The 24,960-nt window shown below is 38.1% G+C and overlaps 1 protein-coding gene across 1 annotated transcript in view; it reads left to right on the top strand.

The window, feature by feature from the left end:
- Positions 1-24,960, top strand: part of CDKAL1 (CDK5 regulatory subunit associated protein 1 like 1) — a 380,101-nt gene that overhangs the window by 115,652 nt on the left and 239,489 nt on the right. The window contains exons 6-7 of the mRNA XM_041426743.1: positions 3,704-3,800; positions 11,593-11,641. Of these exons, the coding sequence (XP_041282677.1) occupies positions 3,704-3,800; positions 11,593-11,641 (146 nt within the window). The remainder of the gene's footprint in view (positions 1-3,703; positions 3,801-11,592; positions 11,642-24,960) is intronic.

The raw sequence follows: 24,960 nt of genomic DNA, 5'->3' as shown, positions 1-24,960 counted from the left end.
TTTTATTTCAGAGGCCTGTTAAGCCTTCCTCTGCAGCTGGGATCCCTTGGAGGGGTATCCTGGTGGCTCCCTGAAAGCTACAAGTTACTTAAGAGTTCACAGCTTACAAAAATCCAGTGGGCAGCTCTGCTTATGGAAAGGGAAATGAGCCGGCAAGCAGTGGTGGTCTGGCTCCTCTTGTCTCTAGCAAAGAGCAAGGTAGCAATTACTTTCATTATCACAGATGGTCTTCTGTTGAACTTAGCCCATCTTCTCTGCTTTCACTTTTTTATTGCCTTCCTTAGATATGAACCTCAGGGAAACGTCTCTAACTTTTTTCTTTTGGTAGTTCCACCCGTGTATCTGTGTGAGTCATGAAAAAGTGGAACAGCTTCCTGCACTGCCTGCCATGGTGTCCAGCAGTGTTGCTATACACACAGTGCTGATGTAGTAAATGCTTATGGGGAGCTTTTTTTGGAGGGTGGGAGGTGTTTCTTTGTTGTATTACTGACTAAATTTTCTTGGAGCTTAAAAAATAAAAATTAGAGGAACCATGCAACAAACTACATAGAATTGTAAGAAAAATATTCCAGTTTGGGAAGGTTCCTAACATTAATACAAGTGCTCATGGGCAAGGCCGAACTTCTCCAGTTCCATTCTCAAATTTGCTTTTTAAAGGCAGAATACATGGAACATATTTCATTATCTCTGCAATGGAGTATAAATATTGTATGAGTCCTCTGCTGTATGCAGCACTTCACACCTCTGTTGTTTCCTACTTGGTTTTTGTTTCCCACCCATTACTTGGGAAGTAGCTTGAATAATTCCTTTCTTAAAAAAAAAAATAATTAATAATTGCTCTAATTAAATTTCTATTCAGATGTATATCTTGCAAGTAGTTTTTAGAAAGGAGTATTTCTAGAAGATGTTTCATGAGTCAATTAAATTTCAAGTTCAAGGTAAAGTTCATGTAACTTAAAAATATAAAGGGCTCTAAAAGGGAAGATATATTTATTCATGCCACCTACTAGATTCCCTGAGGCATTATTCTCCTTACAATTTATGTTTTTGAAGACTAAAGGCTCTTCTAATACAGTTCTCCTGCTAACTAGATTTCTGAAGGATAATTTTTGCAGGCTTTTGTTAATATGAGTAAGGCTCATTAAACAATATTAAAAGGAGGTGACAATATAGCACTGGAATGCATGTTTTGAGAAGCGGTTTCTTGAAAACGAGGTAAAAAAAATCATAATTCCTTACAATCGTTTTTCATTTATTGTGGGGTTTATGTATTGTGTGGTAAATTATGAAGGTAACGAAAATTTGCTATGATTGAAAATTTAGTTCTGGCATTTCCACTTAATTGCATTTTAAAGAAAAAAAATCTCAGTGTACAAAATTCTTTACTCTGTAGAGACCTGAACAACTTTTAAAAGTTAAGTGAAGGCAATGCTTATTATGAAGAATATTCATTTTAACTTTCCCCCCCCCCTTGCTCTAGTTATACTCCCAGAAGATATAGCAAAATGTTAAAGCTGTGAAATAACATTAAAATGCCATTTAACGTGTCAAGGGAAACTTTGTTTATTTTTTTTTTCTCATATAAAAAGACATGAATAAAAGCTTTTTCTTCTGTGGTGCTCACAGGTTTTCAAGTAGATGGAGCGGGCTGTTGCTTGCAGCAGATGATACCAGATGCCAAGTTGCCTAGGGATGTGTGCTTTGTTTGCTGGAGACAGGGCTTATTGTCTTGCCTCCAGGCATTAGGTTGAGTCTCTTAGACTATATAAGTAGTGATTTTTATCCTTTGAGTTAGTGGAGTGTCACATGGTGTATGTGACATTTTTAGGTAAAGCATGAAGTATGATTTTTATTTTCTTATTTTTTCTTGGATATGTAGTTGGTAACCTCCACTGAAGTTTTGCAAAACCCTTAAATGTTTACCACTGAAAGAAAAGAGGGATTACAGGTTTTGGAGACATGTTTCTATGTTCTGTGCAGAAGAAATATACTAAATTAGCCTCTTATCATAGTTCTTTACCCACAGAAATATTATCAAGGAAGAGATGAAAAGATGTGCATTTATATTATACACTCAGTGTGCAAGTAGAGGACCAACAAGATTCTGTATGATGAATATCCCAATATTTCCTGAAAGTCCCACTAAAACAAAATCAAATACCTTCTAGATATTTGCTGCATTTGTACTGGATATGGATATGAAGTAACAGTCATAATCTATTTATTTGTTATTTCTCACTTGTGTTTGTTTCTTTCCTTTAAAATACCACATTTTAATGCAGCAGCCAACACAAGGTATTTAGCAAAATGGCCTGTGATCTCCTTGCAATATGTGTGTTGTTTTGAGCTTTCATTTGAGCTGTAAATTGTAAACAGATTTGTCCATATAACAGTGTGGAGTGAAAATTCTGAGCAGGGAAACTCTCTGTGGTACCACTCTGGGTTGGTTTGGGGTTTTTCTGTTATAATTGCCTTTGCTGGAGATTGACAGATACTCATTTAGTGTTCATGTGCTTGTTGAACATTACTTCCTTTAGTGCATTCATCTTGCAGACAGCTCAAGCAAGCTGAAGAATATAAAATTGTCTAAGTACCTGTGTATTGTGGATATTTTTTCTGAAAAGTGTTGTGATGTGTCTTAGCCTATTCCAACATAATGGTAAACACTTCATGAATTCATACATTGCTGGAAAAAAGATCCAGGCTCCAGTTTGACAGAAGCCGTGATACAACATGCAACCATGAAAGACTGTTCTTTGAGCAACCCATAATATGTTAGACCTACCAAATCTCCTAATATTATTCAGCACTTTCCTTCTTTTGTGTTTTGCAAGTTGTTAACACAGTTGGTCTGTTGGTTAATGTGGTAATGGATGATCTTCAAAGTTTAATGGACATTGGCAGGTTTTGCATCTCACTGTTTTGAGTGCAGCTGCTAGTTCTGTGCAGGCCTTCCATCAGTTTAGAGACTCAGTGCTTATACTTGATATTCACTGTTGAATTCAAAGTGAGTAAAAATGTTACTAATGAGATGAACGGTGTTAACCATTTCATCTTAGTGTTTTGATTTCCTGCCTTATGCTAAGGTAGCGTTAAAGCTAAGAAATTATGTAAGGTATCCAGACAAATGTTTCTCTGCCAGAGGCAAGTACTTAAAGCTTGAAAGTGCTCAATATGCTTAAATACTTAAACATTTTAAAGTAACTGCATATTTCAAAGTAAATAAATGTTTTAAGTAGACATCAGAAAACTGATGTAACTGGTCAGGTCTGACTGGTGCTACATAAATGTGTCTGTTCTGAGCTAGGGGTTCCTGCCTGTATCCTGTCCTCTGTCCCTTGCATTCTGTGTAACTTCTTGAATCAATGTTAATTACTCTGTCCCATCTTTCTTGGCCAGTTTCTATTCTACCATTTTGGCAAGTAAACTTAAGTGAACTTGATCAGGGGTTTCAAGGTTGTGTTTTTGTCCAAGATATGCAACGGTCATGGTTTCTGTACATATTCCCCAAACCCAAGCTACACATGGGGTTCTTTTGTGTTGGTTTGTTTGGTTTCTGAGGCTCAGACATGCTCAAGTTGCTTCTGATTTGGCGAGGTCTTCATTGTGATTGCTTTCTGTTGTCACATGCATAATATGACTGTATTGAAGTTGAAAATTATAATTAAAAAATAATATTGACACACTGTTTGCCCTTCTTTAGGAAAGCTCAAGAAGGGAAGAAGAAAGTTGTTCTAGCAGGCTGTGTGCCACAAGCCCAACCTCGCCAGGAGTACCTGAAAGGCTTGAGTATTATAGGGGTATGTATCTTTAGAAATCAAAGATTTTCATAAATGTTTTTTATAGGTCGATGTCAATATCTAGACTCTATTGCCTTTCTCCTGGAAAAAGCAGCAGAGAAGCTTCCTGCCATTTCCTCCTTCTGTTCATCTTTTTGCATTATACGACATTTAAACCTTCTTTCAGTCAAGGGTGATTTGATTCGGCTGAGGCATGAGGGAAGAGAGAAAAGGATGCTGTTGTTGGAGCTGACTTTCAGTGCCCTTTGAAGCCTGAAAATTTCCAGGCTTCATCCAGGATGAAGGTATCAGTTACCATATTCTGAAGAATATCACAGTTTATTTGCTCTAAGACAAGCCTTAAGACCTTTGTTAAAATCAGTGGAAGAAGCATAGGGGACTAGAGCATATGAATTACACAGACACAGGTGAGGGTTTGGTGGTTGTTTTTTTACTTCACACTATTAAGCAGAATGGAAAATAGCAATTATTATTTTGTTTAAATCTGAGGCAGTCTGAAGAGTTAAATCCACTGGTGACTGACTTGTTAAACAGTTACCAAGCTTTACGTCGAAAACGAAACCACAGAGCACTGACTTAAGTAATAAAGTGTTTTCAGTATTCTGTGGGATGTGGTACTACTGTATCATTGAATCACCTTTGGAAAAGAAAAAAGTAAAATGGGTGAATGGATTTCCTCTTTGTTTAGAGGCCATGAAGTTTTTGATCCATAATTGGTTGTTATAGCCAGTATAATACCTTCACATATGTAGACAGAGGGGACAAAAATGAACAAATCACTATCCTTTCTTTGACCAAGATTGTAATTTGATATTTCAGTTTTCATGAATTTAACCTATTAAAATTGGGAAGTTTGATTTTTTTGTTTTTACATTTTTCCACTCTTTTTAAAAATTTTCTTTTAGGTAACACGTAATTTCTGAAAATTAACCTCTTCTCATCATCTTCATTTGAGTACCTAGAACCAATGTTTCATATGAAAAATATTAGTATTTTTACAGAAAGATTTCTGTTAGGAGATGAATTAGGTGTTAATACAGTGTTCCCAAGTACTTGGAAACTAGACCTGAAAATACTGAAATGTAGTCTTTGCAATAAGGACACTGTCCTCTGGCTGCCATTGTTGTGGTAAAATTTACTGTGCTTTAAATAAAAGATCCCTCAGCTCTGAAAGGTCTCAACCTTGAGGCAAAGCTATTTACAAAAACAAAGCTAACAGCATATTATTGTCTATGTTTTCAGTTTGTACATTTAAGATTTTCTTCCCATTTTATAAAGAATGTGTGTGAGAGGGTGACTGTATTTAAAGGACAAGACTTGTTATCTTACTATTGCAAAATATTTTTGAAAGGCAGTTTTTGCAGAATTGAGAAATAGAAGATGTTCTGTTGGCAATAGGATATTGATTCTACTTTAAAGTTTTAAGCATTAATGGTACAGTTTTGAAAATCTTTCTGTAATACCAGGTTGGTCTTGTCTTCAATTTATCTGAGAGACATAGTTGATTTATTGTTGCTTATATAAGTTCTGCTATTTTCTTTTCCCCTGCCTTTTTTTTTTCTCTATTTCAATATTTATTTTACAGACTGTGTTGTCTGAGAATGTGTTTATTTACCAGCAATTAGAACTCCCTCAGGGTGGTTTTCTAAAGGCAGTGTGTCAGAGGCTCTTCTGCTCCTCTTGTTATGATGGAGGAGGAAGTTGTGTTGTAACCACCAGAGAAATTCTAGTAAACCAGAGCTTGTTTTGATCTGCATTTGAAAAATACAGGACTGAACTTCCACTGTTCTTTATTTCTTCTCTGATTTGGAAAGAAGGAAAGGAAGGGCAACTTCATATCCTTCTTACCATTTGTGATGTTACTGTGTTTCTGTGTTTCTTTAAAATAATTGCCACGTTATAAACATAATGTGGGTTGAGGCCTTGCCATAGGCTGTGTGTAAGGCAAACCATAATGTCACATGACAAGGCGAAGGAGCTCTTTTGTGGAACGGGAAAATTCTAGGCAGTAATAAACCTGCCAAGGGTGTAAAGTACCTGAAGCACATAATGATGCATTACAGAGGCTCACAGCCAGTTCTCCTCTGGTGGTTTCCAAAGTGTACTCCTTTGTGTTTGTGGTGTACTCGCTTCAAACTCAAGTGCTCATGCAGTGCAAAGAGACATCACTTCTCCTATGTAGTTATCCCTCACTTTTCATTTTTAGTTGCTGAGAAGTAGGATGTGTGACTGTGCTGATTCTTTTGAGGGGATCACAGGGGAAGGAAAAGGAGAGACAAGGGGGAATGAAAGTTTTAGCTGACAGGTTATGTTTTGGGACCCGTGAATGGATGTAGGTAATGGCAGTGTTTCCTCACTTCCTGAGATGCATACAAGAACATGCAAAACGCTTGCTCCCAGTGATAGTTCAGCCATTGGAATGGGATATTTTATTTCATTGACATTTTCTGGAGTTTTAAGGTGCTTGATCTCCAAATGATCCTATGTGTTGGAACCTCTGGTCAGGTTGCTGGGAGTTTATAGGTCTTAAGAGGCTTCACAAGGCCCGTGTATCCATACTTTGAAATCCTCAAACTTGCTGTGCAGACTGAAAGCATGGGGCCTAAGCCACATATGTATTCCATTGAAGGCATACAACAGCTCCACAAGTGAATGAATCCTGAATGAGCACTCCAATTCTCCTTCCTTCTCTATCTTTCCCAGTGTAACATCTAGCATCAAAGACCTATCACCTTCTGCCCTCCACCCATCACCCGAGGGAAGTCTCTCATGCCTATTCTTTCATCTGCACAAACCCACACAACCGATCCAGTGTTGCTGCTCTGGAAGGCTGTAACCCCCACCTTTGCTGCTGCTCTTTGAGTCAGAAGGTGCAGGTCCCAGGCATGGTAGGGCACTGCAGGCTCTTTGGCCAAGGTGAGCCTGAAGCCACTGCTTCCAGGAGAAATACATAGCCATGGAAAGATCTCTGCCAAGGCTCCTTGCATTCTCCTGACCTCCAACTAACCCTTTCCCCTGGCTATTCTACTGTATAAGGCAAGCTTTAAGTAATTTTCTTTTCATATCCAGTTTGAAACTCTGGAATGTGATTAGTGGGAGTGCTGAACACTCCCAGCAGCAGCACATAACACAAGGAGTGCTGCTATAAAAGAGATGGTGCAGCATAAAAAGTGCTAAGTGCATTACAAAAAGCAAGCACTTTATTTCTCAAGCTGTACATCTGTAATTGGTATACACTTTTAAGTTTAATGTACCTTATTCCTTCATTTGTAAAATGCTCCAGTGAGCGGAGCTTTAGCAGTGCCATTGTGAAAGGAAATCACTGGAGCCTTGCCAAGAAGCCAAATGTCCGTACATCCCTACTGCTTTGGCCTCATAAATGAGGAAGATACATTGTATGGTATTTCTGTGGTTCAGTTCATAAAAGTTTTGATGATGTTTGCAAAACAGACATAGTGATACTTGCCTACCTTGAAGTGTTTATAAGGCCAGACTGCATTCAAGATTGGGAGCCTGTCTGCTGCCTTTAAAACAGAGCCTTGCATGAATGCAAATATCCGATATGCACTTCATGAAAGCCCAATTTGATGGAATTGTACTCTGAATTATTTGAATTAGCAGAACTTCTTCTAAAGCATGCTGAAAACCTGAGAACAGGTGGACACTCTTCTTTAGTAACTTATGGCTAAGAATGACTTCATACAAATCTCAGCTGGTCAGCTTTGGCTTTTGAATTCCCATGTTGATATTCAGATAGGACACTTGAACCTGGAAAGTCAGAAAAGAGTGTCAGTTAAGCACCTGCTTTTAAACTGAAAATTGGATGTGCAAATAGAAAATGTTCATTTCTGCAGCAGTTATGTACTATAAAATCAAAGGGTGTAGCAATTAATTTAGATAAGAATTATCCTTCAGCTGTGTCAGTGTTTAGCAATGAAAATCAGTTGTTTATGTGCATCTCTGGTAGTCCCCTTCCCTTTAAAGTTTGTGTAGATCCTCCTTTCAGGATATATTCCTAACCCAGAGTAATGCCCATTACCATGGCCAGTATTGTCGGCAAAGGTTTAAAACAGAGATGTTATCCCTCTGAAGCCAGGGTGGCTAGTCACATGCCTTTTGAAGTTATGTATTAAGCCCCAGATTTATCTTGACTAAGTGCTGTAATTTGAGAGTCTGTTTTGCTCAGCTCTCTTTATGGTCAATGAAGATAATTATCTCTAAAATAATTTAGATTTTTAGAAGGCCTGAGGTGCCTTTGGAAGCCGTGTATTTCCCTTTTACTGGCTTTAGAGGGGGGATAGGCTGAGTAGTCTTTCAACATCCAGCATTTGGCAGAGATCCCTAAACAAGGTGAGATGAAACTGAGAGCTGGTGAACTGGAGTTTAAATCTTCAGGATTATGTTCTAATTACCTAAGACAGACTATTTTATCTGTGTAGTGACCATTTTGTTTCTTAACTATGTCAATGTGAATCAATGTATAGGGTTTTTTTCCAAGATGAGAAAAAAAGACTGTTTTACTTCAAGTAGCTCTGTATAGATATTATGCTCACTCCTAAGGTGTTGATATCGGATCCTAGGAAAAATTTCTTTATGTAAAGTGTGGTCATGCATTGGACCAGACTACTTAGGGAAATGGTTGAGTCATGATCCCTGGAGGTATTTAAAAGTCATGTAGATGTGGTGCTTAGGGATATGGTTTAGTGGGGGGCTTGGTAGTGCAGGGTTATTATGGATACAATGATTGCTGAGCTGCACTTATGCCTATCTCTGATCCCATCAGGAAGAGTCAAAGATTTTTCCTGGCCTTTGTTTCAACTCAGCCTTCATGCTTTGATAAAGCTCTTTATCCTTGTTTTTTCGCTGGACAGTTTCCTACTTTGGCTACTCTTCCATCGGTTCATGAACCTTGCCTGTGCTCTTGGCCCATATCAATCTTAGCCCAGATTTCTGCATCAGCCCTGGTTTGTGATGGTTGAGCATTTTGTTTCTTTTTTTTCTTTTTGCATAGTTCTACTCAGCTGTCAACTCTGTTCTGTCTGTAGCTCTTGTTCTGTTCACCTCCTAATGGAGAACCATTTGAAGTGGACATTAAGTCTGAAATGCACTTAATTGTGCTGGAATCAAGGTCCCACAAGATCTGTGGAACCAATGCTGAGGAATGGTGTCATTTCCTTTCATGCACCACCAGGATGTCTCTCTGCTTCATGGACTTCCTGATGCCTGATGGAGAGAGACATTATTGGAGCTCTGCTCTGTAGGTTTACACATATCTTTGATACCAGTCCAGAGCAGAATTATCCATAAGGTTAGTGAGATGTGGGGGAAGGAATACAGCAGACCTTTAAATATTCAAGAAAATTTCATTACTATGACTTTGTCTTTTTTTTTTTCCTTTTTCATTCCCCCTGTCTCCCCCCCCCCCCTTCAACTCNCTTTTTTTTTTTTTTCCAAATAAGAATTTTCTAAACCTTTCCCTCTTCTCACTTCAGATTCACCTCACATTTTCTAAGATACTTTTATCTTCATAAAAGCAGACTGGAAGCATTCCACATTTTCTTCTTCAGCACTTGGGGCTTTAGCCAAATAATTTCCAATAATTTAAAATGAAAAATATTTAATGTGGGAAATAACATGTAAGGCAGAACAAACATCCATTTCTAGGTGCAGATCTCATTATCTCTCAGACCTATATTTTTAATTACTTACGTGAGGCATCTTCTTGACAGACATATTGAGAATAATTTAATTTATCCAATAAAATGAAGATTCAATATAATGGTTGGTGGGTTTTTTCTATCTTTATTCAACAGGGGATTTGGAGCAATGCAAAAATTCCTCAGATGCAGAATGCAGAAAGTAATTTGTGGCTCAGGTTATGAATCACCCAGATTTCTCATATTTTAAATGATTAAAATGGTTATGAATGTAAACAGTCTAGTACTGAGACATATAGCAATAGTGTTTTAGGTAATATAACATAGACTTTGCTCCCTGTCTGTAGTTCTAAATATGTACACTTCTATTTTCAAGTGGAATTTTTCTATTTATTTTTTAAACATTTAGTAGAAAGTACATATGTTAAATATCTTTAGTCAGAATTTTAAAAACTATATCCAAAATGGATATGTACACAAGTATGTAAATATGCATGTGCTCCATAGAACTGCTTATGTGTGCTTTCTTTACAAGTTGACTGCCAGATATGTGTGTCTGTAATGTGAATGCTTGTGATTCAGAAAATTATTTAAATATATTTATTTTTCAATAAAATTATTAAAATGCAGATATTAGCAGTACTATAACTTAATGTCTAGAATTCATAACTAATATACTGTATTAAAACATCTGAAATGGTGGGCATCCCTATTTTGAAAGTCTGTATTTCAAAAGGTTAAAAAAAAAGAAAAATAAAAATACTTTTACATGGACTTGATCCAGCACCCAGACAAGGAAAGGAACTGACTCCCACTGACATCAGTTGGGAATTTAAAATCAGACTTCCAACTATAGGTGAGCTTTTTTTTAAATTTCTACTAGACAGATTGGAAGAATTAATGTGAAGTAGACAAGATTGTGCAGTCTTGTATTTACAGGAAATGACAAACTCAGTGGTTTAGGGCAGAGACTTAATGGCTTTGATACGAGGGACCCAAGTTCCAAGCTCCTTGTTGCAGACCGGGTTCTTCTCTTGAAGCATCTGCAACTTGTGCTTTTCTGCTTGTTTTGGAAACAAGCTGGAAAACAAACTCCAAAGAAAAGACTGCTAAAATCATAGTAAATCTGGTTAATGTAATGTACAGCTTAGAGAAGCAGTGTTTAAAAAGGAATATTGTGGAAAAATTGCAAACAGACTTAAGCGTGACAAGTTGCCTTTCCTGCATTGTATGTAAATATCTATAGTAGAATTACACGGAATAGGTGGTTTGGATGAAAGCTCTGGAAATAACTTCAGCTTCAAGAATTCCTAAGTGTTTAATTTTGCAATGTTAATGTTGATTCCTTTTAGTTTATATGCCAAAATCTCTACAGTGTGTTTGCCATAGACTTTATTAAATAAAGACTGATATATCTATAAAGAAATCATTGAAGTATTTATCTCATTAATGGTGAATTTTGTCAAATGTAACACTAAAACATAAATTTGTTGTCTTTATTGCAGACATTATATAAAGATCATTAAAGATTATTCTGTGTTGTGAAAACCATGAGAGCTTTTCTCTCCATTTCCAAACACAGCCTGCATCAAGTTCAGGAGAATGTTTTGTTCTCTTATATTTCGCAACAGTATTTTTAATTTCTTCCTATGTTCCAGTGTCTTTCCCCTCCAGTACGCCATTCATTTTCTCCCCTATATTCTGCCCTAATAATATCCTCAGCTTTTTGTTGTCTTCTTCACCATCCACTATTTTACTGTGGAGACTGGTGGAGGGAGCACTTTGTCTGTTTGACCCAGCACCCAGGTGCTGAGTGCCTGGTTCACCATTGCCTGTCACGGACCATGAACAGCATTAAAGGTCTGAACTTTTTTCTAGCAATTTGGTGATTTTTACCAAACTTATGGGAGCTTGCCATTTTTGAGAACAAAATTTGGTTTAAATTGGGTGGTGAATTTTAAAGTTACCTTTGGCAGATTGACCAAGATCCACAGAGAATAAAAATTGGCTAAAAACACAGCTCAAAATTCTTTACTCCCCCTTAATCCAAAAAAAGACACTCTTGAAAGACTAGTTAATATGAAAGTATGTCCGGTTGTTCACTACTTAGGTATTTACCTTCTGACTTTTTTTAGGTTCAGCAGATAGATCGTGTAGTAGAAGTTGTGGAGGAAACTATCAAAGGTAAGCATCGCACTTGAACTAATTGCAGCTAGTTGGCAACATGTAAGCATTAGCAGAAGTGCTGCTGGTGTGTTCTTTTTCACCCTAACACTTGCTTTGTGCTCTAGTTGAATGTTTGGGCAGTGCTATACTTGTCATGTATGCTTTGTATAAGTGATAATTTCAGAGATGTTTTCTGTCAGGAGCTCTGTGGGCTGTTGGTTTCACAGGTAAATGGTCAAGAGGAGACATCAAGAAATTGTTTCATCAGTGTAGGTTGGTGTACAGTATTGTATAAATCTCCTGCACTATTTTAGTTGAGTGTTACACTTCTACTTTCTTTTGTTTAGTTCTTTGGTATTTTCCTCTTTTTGGTGTTTTGGCTTACCTCCCTGAGCTCTTCTCAGCAGGGCAGATAAATTATCTTCTGGTTTAATGTTCTTTTGTAACTCTGTTCCTTGTTCTCTCTGGCTTTGTGTGTGTACTCTTAGTACTTTGCAGCAAAGGAGGGAAAAAACCCCAGTATTGTTTCTGTAGCCCGATCAGTAAACATTTGCTGTTAAATAAATATATTTGTCTGGGTCTTTCTGGGTTACCTAAGTTTGTCTCCATTACTTATCAGGCCATAAAAATTACTGTTCCATGAAGCTTTAAATTACAAGTTTTAGTTTAATTTGCTGTACTTTCAATATAAACAAGTGTCTAGTCCACAAGACATTGTCAGTAACTTTAATGCTGGAATATGATTTTTTTTTTTAACTACAGCATGAAAGTTTAAAGCAGTTCAAATTTTTAAAAGGAAAAAAAACCTTTTATTACAGAAGTGTGTAGTGTGGTGTAAGGCTTCTAGAATTTGTGGTTTGAAGGCCTTAAGATTTCATGTTGCTTTGAATGCTTTCAGGAGTGAATCCTGTACGTTTATGTACTCCCAACCAAAATTTTTCCCAGATTGTCCTTAACTTATGGCATCTATTTTTGGGAGGTAGAAACTACTTTGCCATACAAACAAAGAAGAAATGCGTTCAGTACATATTTTTTATTTAATAAGCCAAACTGTTTTCCCAGAAACGTCATGGTGTTCCTGACAATATGTTGGAAATGACGATGCTTCATGATTTTTACAAGAGTATTTTCGATCCCTATCTGCTTTTTCCCCAATTTTATTAGTTCTTAAAGGAGTAGGATGATAACTTGGGTCAGCATGCCCTCCCTTTACAAAAATGAGGTTTGTACTATTTAAACTGCCTCCAGATATTACTACTTTTTTGATAACATAATTACTCAGGTTGTGGTGGCTGAATGTTAAAGAGTACAAATAATCTAGCAGCAGCTGTTAAAATAATGATTTTCACTGAACGGATTTTTAGATTATGTTTTAAACTTTGATATGATGCTGGAAAATAATGTTCATAGGAATGTTAGTGAACATTTAAACTTTAAAAGTGTGAATTTTTGGAAAGATATTTGTTCCTTTCTAGCTTACTAAAAGTGATTTGAATTAGAAGGAGAAAGTGAGCTGCTGAATTCCATACATAGTGCCAATTCCATCAGGAATTTCCCGAAAGGTAATGGAATGCAGGATTTCTGAAGTTTCATTGGAAAAAAAATGAATGAAAACCAGCTCTCTGTTTTGAGACAGACGTTGACATACTGGAGTGAGTTAAACAGAGATGGTTAAGAGACTGAGACTGGATCATTTCTCCTCATAGGAGAGCCTGGGAAGGCTCAGGGAGGGGGAATCACATCAAAGTCTATAAATACCTGAAGAGAGGGTGCAAAGAGAAGTGAGACAGACTTGTTTTTGTGGTGCCCACAGACAGTACCAGAGGCAACAGGCACAAAAAAGTACAGGAGGTTCCCTCTAAACACCAGGAAACACATTGTAACTGTGAGGATGACCAAGCACTGGCTCAGGTTACTGGGGGAGGTGGGTGGTAGAGACTCCATCCCTGGCTGTATTCCAGTACTGTGGACATGGTCCTAGGGAGCTGGCTCTCAGTGGCTCTCCTTGAGTGAAAGAGTTGGACAAAGTGGTCTCCAGAGGTTCTTTCCAACTGTAACCCATCTGCGACATAAAAATTGCAATTGGAAGGAGACTCAAGCTGGCAGAGATCATAGCATCGGATAATGGCTTACTTTGGTAAAAGCCAGACATAAAAATAGGAGCTTTTACTTATATTTATTTATTTTACTTCAATAAGCTGCATTGTTTTATGTATTTTGGAATCATCTACCAATGGAGAAGAATGTGAAGTTCTTTTTCATTGTGTTTTATGAAGAGTCTAACTGTGAAATTCCATTATCCAAGTGAAGTAAAATACTGGAGATAACAGGACTGTTGATTAGAATATTTTATTATACAAAATAGATACATGGTAGAAGATTAATTTAATGTTAGATCAAATGAAATGTAACCCTTTGTTTTCATGAATCTACATTTTGACAACAGCTTCTGAAGCTGCTAATGCTTTCAGGAGATTGAGATGGTGTGGCACAGGGGATTAAATATGAATTCTGAATTCAGAGCCAGCTTACACCTGTGACTTTTAAGATGGGTGTTTGTCATAGCTGTACGACACAATTATTTTCACCTTTTTGTTTAAAGAAAAGCTAAACATTGCATGGGTGGTATACTCTTGTAGTGTGGTTATGTATATATTGAAAGCTTTAAAGATATTATATATTGAATGTTTAAAAAAATTGAGTGAGTAAGTGGAACTTCATAGTGTCTGTGTTCTGTAGGACAGCTCTGTAGGTTGGTCAGCCTAAGTTGTCTGGATTTTCTGTCCAAATTCCAAGGTGGAAACAGGTTACCCTGATGCCAGTTTTAAGTCTAAAAGTCTAGCTTACCCTGTCTTCCCATTTCTTAAGTGGTACCTTAGTTTCTTCTTGGATGATTGAATTTTGTAGTACGCAGTTTACAAAAAGGGAAAGTTTGTAGAAAGAATTTTTTTCCTTTTTTTTTTTTTTTTCCTAATAGTAATCTTTTCAGTTTTTCATGAAAATGGCTTCCCTGTTGGATTTGGTTGAAAGCTTGCTGCACTCCCAAAGAAAATTGATTTCTTGGAATTATTTAGAACTCTTTGTATGAAATATGAAAGGGTTTCTTCTAGCTTTATTTCTCAGTCTTAAGGGCATTGTCAGGAAGATGTTTTCAGACCAATTCCATTCTGCTGGGTCAAGAGATGGTTGTTTCAAGAAATATATCTTTGTGGTGGTCTTTACCACATATGCGTGAAGACAGTGTACTTGTTAGTTCCCAACTCTCCATTGAGGTAATTCTGATAAACACTTTTTATGTCACTTTATCTTTTTATCCTGTTTCATCAGAAAATGGAAAAGGATGTGCACATTTGTTGTTGCACTGACAGCTAAAAGAGAGAGAGACTTTTAAGAGGATTAGTGATTTCTCATTTTTATGCCATCCTAACTTTTATCATAAGTGTTGAATTGAATCTTTGAAAGTTCCTAATTAGCAGGTAAATTGTCACTTCCAGAAGCGATCTTCAATAGCAGTGCAGTATTTGTATGCAGGTCATGTCTAATTAATATTTATACTGTGTCCCAAGATGTATTTTAACTAGAGGCATCTTCATGTACTTTTCATATGATATGGTAATTTGTAATCTGAAACCTCTATACTGCCTGTGAGGAACTAGACAAAATAATTCATTGACAGTCTCAGAACTGAGTTTCTCAAAGTGATGGCCACAATTGTGTAGCCAGTGTGTCTCTCCTTCTTCCTGATAAAACAGAATGGTTTAGTCATGCAGGGTTCTGATTTCACAGTTCAGTAAACCTTATTTCATCTCCACATTCCCCAGATTTTAAGTCTGGATTACAGCAATTTTTACATTACGGCAACATACCCACTCATGTGCTTAGTTTCCCAGTGAGGTGTTACGATGACATAGAATGTTAGGAAAATATTGCTAAGGAGTTGTAGTGTCTGTGAGCTAGGTGAAAACAGGCCTATAACTGATGTGTGTTGCATCACTTAGTAAAATTTCTGTATAGCATATAAAAGTTATTTGGGATGACCAGTTTCTATGGTATGCTCTAATAAGCTGAAGATTTGTCTCTGGAACTGCAGAGTGTCTTTATGGTGACTGCTCAAGTCAGCTTTTTATGAATCACTCTAAAATCTGTCTTTAAAAAATGCCTGTGTGTGTATACAAGCTTGGCTATAAGCAGGTTACAGTCGGCAAGAGAATACATTTCTTCTGTATTTTAAAGGAGAAATGTTAACTGCTTAATGGAGAAATTATTATTTTCTGGCTTTGAATTTGGGTCTTCAGAGATTGAGGTCTTTCCCCCTTCCTTTCTAGACATGCTCTCAAATCTCATGTTATTATGGGTTTGTGGGGGTGGGAGGCGTGGGACCAGAGTATTTGTGTACAGTCTGCTTTTAGCCTAGGCCTTAGGGAGATGAGGGACATAGGTTGAATTGAGTTTAGTCCATATTGTGTCTGTCTAATGCTTTCACAAAACATAGTTTTACAATGGGTCATTAGACCTGATTATAAAAAACAACCGAAGGAAATTACTTCAGGGTTGAGCCCTTTATACTTAACATAACCTTTCTCAGTTTCAGTCACGTTGACCTGTCTTGGTGAAGTTGTCCATCCATTCCCAGTTTAAACATTGACCATTATTTGCTCAGCTGTTAATTGTCCTCATGTGGTTAGCAGTTACGGATTCATGATAGTTGCAGTGTCTGTCTGTATGAAAAAGAGATCAAGGATACCAATATTATATATAGGCTGAAGTGTAGAATTTATACTGGATTGTCCACCTGAGAGTGAGTGTGTATGTATATGTATTTATCTGTACATACATGAATGCCAGAATGTTAAATAGTATTTGTATGTGCTGCTTGATTTCACTATAATCTGCTGGTTACAGTAGATAAAATAGTCTCTTTTCAATTTCTGTGACTGTGGGAAGAGTAGCCTTGACTTAAGAAGTTGATGACAGGCCAAATGAAGAATAAAAATTGGAGGAGTTGGGAGTTCCTATTTGAGGAAAAGTATCATTTGGCTCCCAGTCAGGAAAGTGACTGTTTGTGCCAAAATGCAGCTTAAGGAGGGTCAGAGGGAGGGTAGTGGCCTCATCAAGTCTCTGTTTCTATCTCCTTTGAAAGGACATACAAAGGAGGGGTGAGGGGGGCAGTTTTGCCTGCGTTGTTTTATTTATTTCACTGTATGGTGGGTTGACCTTGTCTGGCTGCCAGACCCCCACCCAGCTGCTTTCTTCTTCCCACTCCTCACGAGGGCAGTGGAGAAAATAAGATGGGATAACTCTTGGGTCATGATAAGGACAGGAAGATCACTTACCAGTTACCATCATGAGGAAAACAGACTCGACTTGGGGAAAATTAATTTAATTTATTGCCAATTAAAAATAGAATAGAGTGGTGAGAAACTACAGCTACCTTCCCCCACCCCTCTTCTTCCCATGCTCAGCTTCAGTCTCTCATCCCAGACCCAGACTCCTCCATCTCCTCCCCCGAGTGGTGCAGAGAGATGGGGAGTGGAGGCTGTGGTCAGCCCAGTACAGCCCCTCTGCGCTGATTCTGCTTCTCCACAATGTCCTGCTCCAGCCTGGGGCATTCCTGTGGGCTCTGGGGATCCAAGAACTCCTCCAGTGCGGGTCTTCTGCAGGGGTGCAGTCCTTCAGGAGCAGGCTGCTCCGGTGTGGGTCCCCGCAGGCTTTGTGCACTTACTGCCAGGAGCCCTGCTCCGGGCTCCTGCCCCGCGCTCCTGCTCCTCGCTCCTGCTCCTCGCTCCTGCCCCACGCTCCTCCGCAGGCTGCGGGGGATGACCGGCTTCGCTCTGCTCTTCTCCAGTGCCGGCAGGGGAATCCAGTGGAGCACCCGCAGCACCTCCTCCTTCTTCTCTTTCTCCTCCTCCTCTCTTTGCTGCTCACAGGGCTTTCCCTCATGCGTCTTTCCTCGCTGCCAGGCAGTGTTTTTCCCTTTCTTGCACCTGTGACAGCTGTGGAGCTCCACGGTGCCCTGTGGCTGGGCTTTGGGAGCCAGCTGGAGCCGGCTGTGTCTGGCCCTTGGCAGCCCCGGCGTCCCCTCGCAGAGGCCCCTGCAGCCCCCTCCACACACCCCGGGAGAGTACCATGTCCCTAATGCGATTTCTAGGGGGTAGAATTGCCTTTTAAACTGAGATTGTGGAAAAGTAAGGGCACTAACTGGAGAAACTGTGTTCGAGGCAGGATGGATGAGGCCTTGAGCAACCTGATCTAGTGGGAGATGTGCCCATGGCACAGGGGTTGGGACCAGATGGTCTTTAAGGTCCTTTCCAACCCCTTAACTAAGAATTCTGTGATTCTATGAACTCATGCCAGGGAGTTCAGTTAAGTTTAAAAGACTTAAGAAAGTTGGATGGGATTGAAATGATGTTTTCAGTGCGAATACGCAGAGCTACAGTGAGTCAGTAACTTGGGACCATGACTATGATTAAAGGATTCACCCGTCACTCATTTGTATGTATCAATCACTGAGGTTAATGGCATAATGTGGTACATGCCACCTGCCTCTGTTCTGTGTGCCTTGAATTGGAAATTTTGGAGATACTCCTATTTAAACAAAATTACAATTTTTTTGTTGTCATCAAAGCATTATGGGTAGAAAGAGTGTCATTACTCAAACAAGTAGCTTTTCTTCCCCCTTCTGTTATTTAAGAACTACTTTAACAAGTATTGGCTTATAAAAGACCTGGCTGGAAGGTGTCCCACTGTATGGTTTTTAAACAAAGGTTTTTTCATGTGGCCAGATGCTTTAGTGAGAACACCATGTTGCATTTTGATTGCCCCTTTCTGACTGCTTACTAAAAGTGTGATGTACTGAAGGGTACTGATGAGTTCCAAATAGTAATACCATGATCTGTGGCATTATCAGTTCAGAGAGGTCAGCTTTGTAGACTGTAAATGAAATAAAAATGTAGAGCATGATGAGGGATATACAGTAATTGTGGAGAAACTGTTTCTGCAAAGGCAGATTTTAATTGCTTTTGTAAAACATCAATAATGATGTGGCTCAACATTAAAATCGTCCCTGCTGGGGCAAGAAATTTTTGTTACTATCAACTGGTTTTTGCTCTTACAATAAAGTTTATTGCTGTTTTTTCTGTGTCTGTTCAAATGCTTTTGGGCATGCAGGGACTATTAAGTACATGAGACGATCCAGGAGTTTAGATAGGTTTAGTAATTATTTTTCTCATTGTAGTTATTTCACTGATTTAATTTATAAATCTGATGGAAAGGACTATCGTTATTATGACTGTCACTGTTACGACTTCGTTTTGTAAGTAGCTCACAGAAACTGAATGGAAGATAAATAGTGCCACAGAAGGAGAAAACAAGCATTTGGGGGAAACAGACTGAAAATCTCAGTAGCACAACTGTGATTGCTCATTGTTAAATGAGCCTGTAATGTGCACGGAAAAGATACCTTGCCTTTCAAACCCCTATTTGCTCTTTTCCACAGTTTGAATCCCTATTCTTCTGTCCCATTCACATTGGTTAGACTCATGGATTAGCTCTGTTAGAGGATGCTCGTGGCTGGTAAATGTAAAGAGTACCTCCTGATTTTGGATACAGTGAGAAGTTCAGCTCAGCATTTCACTCTGAGGCTAAATTTGTTCTGTTCATCCTGCACACCCCAAAACATTAGGCAAGTTACTTGTGCTGCTGCAGCTGGCTCTGACAATCCTGCTTTCAGCACTTCCCTTCCTCATACTGCAGCCTGTTTTATCTGATTTAAAATGTCTTTCCCTTGGAAGTTTCTCTCCTGGATCTCCTGAGGTTTTAAGCAGAATCTTTGATCCTAATCAAATGCATTTCTTCACAGAGAGGTGAGGACAGAGGGTCAGAGGAGCTCTTCCTGTAGTCGATTCTTAGTATTGTCCTTCTGAGCTGTGGAATTGTGCTGGCATTTTGAGCTCACAGGAGATTTAAGGTTCAGGCACTTTTTCAGAAAGACAATAACATGGCATGATCTCAGAATAAGTAGGATGAAGCTAGTGAATCCTAAAAAAAAAAAAAAAAGCAATAGTGCCTTAATAGGACATTTCAAGTGCTTTTTCTGTGATAGAGGAAAAGACTGTGGATGTGTCAAAAATGTTCCTGAATACTTATATTCTTCATTTAACTTGGTGAAATTTTTACATGGACAGTAATTCATTGTTAATAGTTATCTCTTTTTCTGTATGGCTTCTTGTATGGTTTGGTTTTAGTGCTTACAGATCTTGTTATGATTCAGTCATACACTGGAGACATGCCAAGAATAAAGAGGTATTGCATGTTTAATGGAGAGAAACTAGTGTATTAATTTTAGCACTATGGGACACCTGTGTACCTTTTCTACTAAATATCTTGTTTTTGAAATTACATTAAGTGAATTTTAAAAAGCTCCTGTCTTCACCGGTGTGACACTCACATTCCAGAGTCTTCCAAAACAGTATTATTGTTGGATGCTAATTCCTAGTGCAACACTTAGTAGTTGTCTGTATTTTAAGCTAGTTACAAATGTGCTGTATGCTTGGTAATTCCTGCACATTTCTATGAAGCTTTTTGATTTGGTATAGAGTGGGAAACAGTCTTTTTATGAAAGAGTTTTGAATGCAGAAACTGGATCAAACATAACATCGGCTATCGGCATCCTAATGGGACTGGATGCCTGGCCCAAGGCGTGCTGCAGTGAAACACAAGGAAAGATCAGTAACTCTGACACCATTAGTCTGAGTTAATCCCTGTTCCTGGCTACACCAGATGAAGGAGTTTGACTGTTACAGAACATTCCCATCTTCACTGATCTAGAACAGGAATGATTTTCATTAGTTGCTTGGTCAGGAGCAGGGCATATACCTTTCAGTTAGGTTTGGCTTTTCTTTGCTCCCTGAATTTACTTGAGACAGGAAATGCCACTGACAACATTCAGGGATGCCAATGTGCTGCTGGCTCGCTGGGTTTGGTTTGGATGGGATCATCCACACAGCAGAGTCCTAAACCAATTAGTGTCCTTGTTTTTGCACTTGTGTGTGTCTGACAGCATGTGATTGCTCTGGGGAGCTTGGGAATTCCTTTGAAATCAGTCATGTCTGCTGTGGGACAGCATGTTTGTGCTGCAGGGCAGGGAGAAAATATGGGAGAGGAGCTTATGGTCTGCTCTTGCTTGATGTTTTTTCAGTCTTTATTACTGCTTTTAGTTCTTCTTTACACTTCTTCCTTTAATTTTTCTTTGAAGAAATGTGTCACTTTGTTTTCCCTTCATATGATTTTACCTTCATTTCCTTAGCTACACTGTTCCTACGTGCTATTTTTTCCAGTGCTAACCTTGAGGAAAGGAAACTCTCTATTCATTAAGAGCCAAACAGTGGTGGAAGGAAACGTGTGCAAGAGTGCACAAAATAGTGCTTAAGCATCTTCCTTAAAGATTCTGGAGAAAATCAGGTTGGTGAGAGACATCTAAGAAGTTCAGAACAGTGCAGTGGCTGCCGTGCTCTGAGGAAAAAAGCGTCTTTCAGGAAATGGTGAATAACCTCTAAGCATAGTGATGTAACTGGGAAAGGGAAAGAGTGTGTAACAGAACAAACAGAAAACAATAGAAATTGTTGCTGCCAAGGCTGGGGTTTCCTGCATCTTTGAGGATTTTCTGTAAAATTGTGGTTTTGAGCTGCTTGAGATATCTGCACTGAACTTGGAAGCTAATAGCTAAGGAATCTGTGTCTAGCTGGGCGTTGTGTTTCAGAGTCACACTGTATAGCTCCAGTGGGGTATGCAGGGATGGGGAGGGACCCTCAGTGGGTGCCCTCTTCCATCTTTCAAGCAGATATAATTTCCCAGCAGTTCTTGAGGAGTGCCAGCCTATGGACAGTGTGAAGCTGACAATTTTTTTAAACATAATATAGATCTACTAGTATCTGATATGGTGCTGATAGCCAGGTAAAGTTTACTAAAATTTACTAAGCCAGGATACTCTTCTCCCTGACTTATACTTGTAATAAACTAGAAAGGTACCAGTCCAATTTGAATCTGTTTGCTCTAATATCATTAGCATGCTTCTGTGGTTCTAGGTCACAGGAATATGATGGTGAACCTGATGTTCACAGGACTTTTAATGCTATAATCTTATGACAGAGAAATTCCATTACCCGTTCATATATTTGTATTTCAAGATAGGGCCTTCCCCATCAATCCTGAAGCACATATGTTTATGATTAGAGGTATATGTACATGCCATTAAAACTGTGCTACTTCTTTGTGTCCTTTTTAACAAGTGAAAATAAATGCCTTGAAAATATTTTCACTTTGCATACTGAATGATCAAACTAGACACATTTAAATGCCCTTTTTTAGACTAACAGTAGGATTTAATATCCTGATTACTTCATTCCAACCTCATCCTTCTTGCAGATAGTGCCAAGTAATGTGAATTGCATCTACTCACTTCTATGTAAAGATGAGTTTAATATTAAACAGTTCTGAAAACTAGAGAGCTCTGATTCATTTTAAATTGTTCCTAGCTTGATTTTATTTGTGTTTGCTGTGAATGATTCTTCTCTACAAGTGTCCTTGCTGGACTTGGTTAGTACTTCTGTTATGTTGTAATCTGTATTAATTATCTTCTAATTAGTGAAAAACTGCTCTGACACATGACCTAAACCACTAATTAATTTGTTCAGGTTTGATTTTGTTTTTTATTAATAAAATTTTATCTGCTGCTAGACTGTGTGGAAGAGGAAAAGTTATTTTTATAGCAGTTAATAGGCATAGATAGTTTAGGCTTTCCTATCTAACCTGACTAGATCTGTTTGTCTTTAAGCTGTATTTCAAAGCTTGCATTGTAGAGTGAGCCCTCAAAAAAAAAGGAGTGGTGTTTGTTTGATATTTGAGATGGAGCACTCATCATTATGGTAATAGACTTGTGATTAACTCAGTTTTCAAAAATGTTGTACAAAACTTTAAAAAAAAAGAGGAAAGAAAACAAACATGAAAAGAAAGACTCCTTTTAAGTTTGGGACACCTGCTTTGCTTAGGTAAGTTATGCAACCTGTAAAGTCAGAAGGAAGGTAACTTAATCAGATAAAATGCTTTAGAAGTAAAGCTTAATTGCAGTGTTTTGTCCCATTCTAAGCTTTGAAAGGAGGTCATGAATGAGATTTAAAATTACTATTTTTTCTGTTAAACTTGATGTTGGTCTGTGTTTAATAGTGCTGGTTAGACAATCTTAAAAAAAAAGGTTATTTAGCCTTTTCCTAGTTGAAGATGGCAAAATACTTTATTTAAGTTTTCTTGAAATAAGTATGAGGATAAAAAGATTTACAGCATGTGAAAAAGTATGATTCAGTGTTTATCAAGTTATGTTTTATTAATAGTAACAATTCTGTAAACAGATGTTTTAGTGCTTACTTAAATGAAACAAAATAGTCCTTGTATGGAGTAGGGGAAAAAGGATTTAAGGTCACAAATACTGTAATTCAGGGTGTTTTCTTCTTAGGAAAAATAATTAAGTGTGCCTTCCACAAAAGTCACAGTAGTTGGATGTGCATGTGCTGCTTGCCTTCTGGAAGCATTAAACTCTTTGCTAAAAATCATCTCCCACTGGAGGCATTTTTTCAGCCTCTGGTGTCCTGGAAAGTACAGGCATATTGTTATTCTTGAGTACCCCACAGGTCTTACAAGCCTCATATTAATTCAAACTTCATTGTCATTCAGGAGGAATATGGGAAGTTTATTTTATGTGAGAATAAGGTGCCACATTTGATTGCCAGGCCATAGATTTCCTGAGCTCAGGCTCAGGGTTGGGGTGGGTGTTAACATTCAGTGGATCGTGTGAAAGATGGTCACAGAGCTGGGTTTTTTTCCTGAATAAAGGAAGTCTCTGATGATAGAAGCAGCTCAGTCTTACTCTCCCTATAAATTATATTCTATCTCTAGAAGGGCCTCATCTTGTGGAGTGTTTTTGAGGGTGGTTGCCTTTTTGAGTAATGGTCTCAGTGTGAGAAAGGGAGAGCATGAGCAAAATGCCTGTTAGCAGTAACTCACATGGCTTCTCCTTGTGAGGATTCTGCACACTGAGGTATTACTTGGGGAGGGGGGGCAGGTTGGTTTTGTGGTTTGTTGTTTTCATCTTCTTTTTTAAATTAGGAATGGTGGTTTGACCCCAATTCTAAGTGTGTTAATTTTAAATTTTGGGTAACTTGTTGTTAAACCTGATTGTTTTAAGACTACGGTGAATCATTCCACTGTATTTTCAGCCATAAATCCAAATACACCTTTAATATGGCAATGTAGCTGAATATTTAAAAAATGGATAAACTGGTTTATTCCAAATAAACCACAGTATTAAGAAATAAAAAAGGAATGTTTTCTGTTTCTGGTTTAAGGCACTCACTTTTGTTATGCAAGTAAATGAAATGGTGCCATGCTTGCAGCTCTTCAATGAAGCATTAGATTAGAAAATAACTGATGGTATTGTGAGACAAGGATATTGCTGTTATTCTCAGGAAAAGGTAGAAGTGAGTAATTTAGCAAATGCTAGTAGCACAAGCACCATATTACTAAATTCACCACAGGATATAATGAAAAAATTTGTCAAATGCAACTGCAGAAGTAATGCCTTTTTGTTTCTTGTTGACATTATGATGTCTTCTATCAGTATTAACCATTATGTCTCCTATTGGTACTAACCTTTATGCTATCAGGTCAGTCTTGCTCACTGTTCATTAGATCACATTTTTGATTTAGACTTTTAATGTATCTTTAAAAAACTTTAGGAAGATGTTATTCTGGAAGTAGTTGGGTTTTTTCCAGGCTGTTGTTACCATATCAAGGAAATTAATTAAGAGCGTGAATGCCACATTATTCAAAAATAAATTTATGACTCCTCAAAACAAGCAGTGAAGAAAGGCTTTGACTGATGAAGGAATTAATTTAAATTCTTATTACAGTAAATAGCTGTTGGTAACATAAGTTAGAGGCTTTGATGTAACACAGTTTTTAATTGATTTGCAGTGGTCATAGGCTTCCCTGTGCTGGATGTACCTCAACTTGTACTTTATAGTTTCATGCATTCCTCTCACCCCTCATCCTAATTTCAGGGGAAATATTTGGTGTATTGAAGCTGTAGGGTTTACTGTCAGGGAGTTTTCCAAGTTCAACAGACATGTGCTTTCTTTTCCTGCCAGTTTGTGTTGTTGTCTTCCAACTCTGTTCAGTCCTCTACCATTAGCTTTTACTTGCTGTCTCTCACCTGCCTGTTGTAGGCTTTGTGGAGTAAATGGTGCAAGTCTTACACTCATAACTTGGGAACACTTTAGAGTACCTTA

The sequence above is a fragment of the Onychostruthus taczanowskii genome, unplaced genomic scaffold (assembly GCF_017590055.1).
Source record: "Onychostruthus taczanowskii isolate IOZ18803 unplaced genomic scaffold, ASM1759005v1 scaffold94, whole genome shotgun sequence".
Lineage (NCBI taxonomy): Eukaryota > Metazoa > Chordata > Aves > Passeriformes > Passeridae > Onychostruthus > Onychostruthus taczanowskii.
The sequence above is the reverse complement of the archived record's forward strand: the minus strand, read 5'-3'. Positions and strand labels throughout refer to the sequence as shown.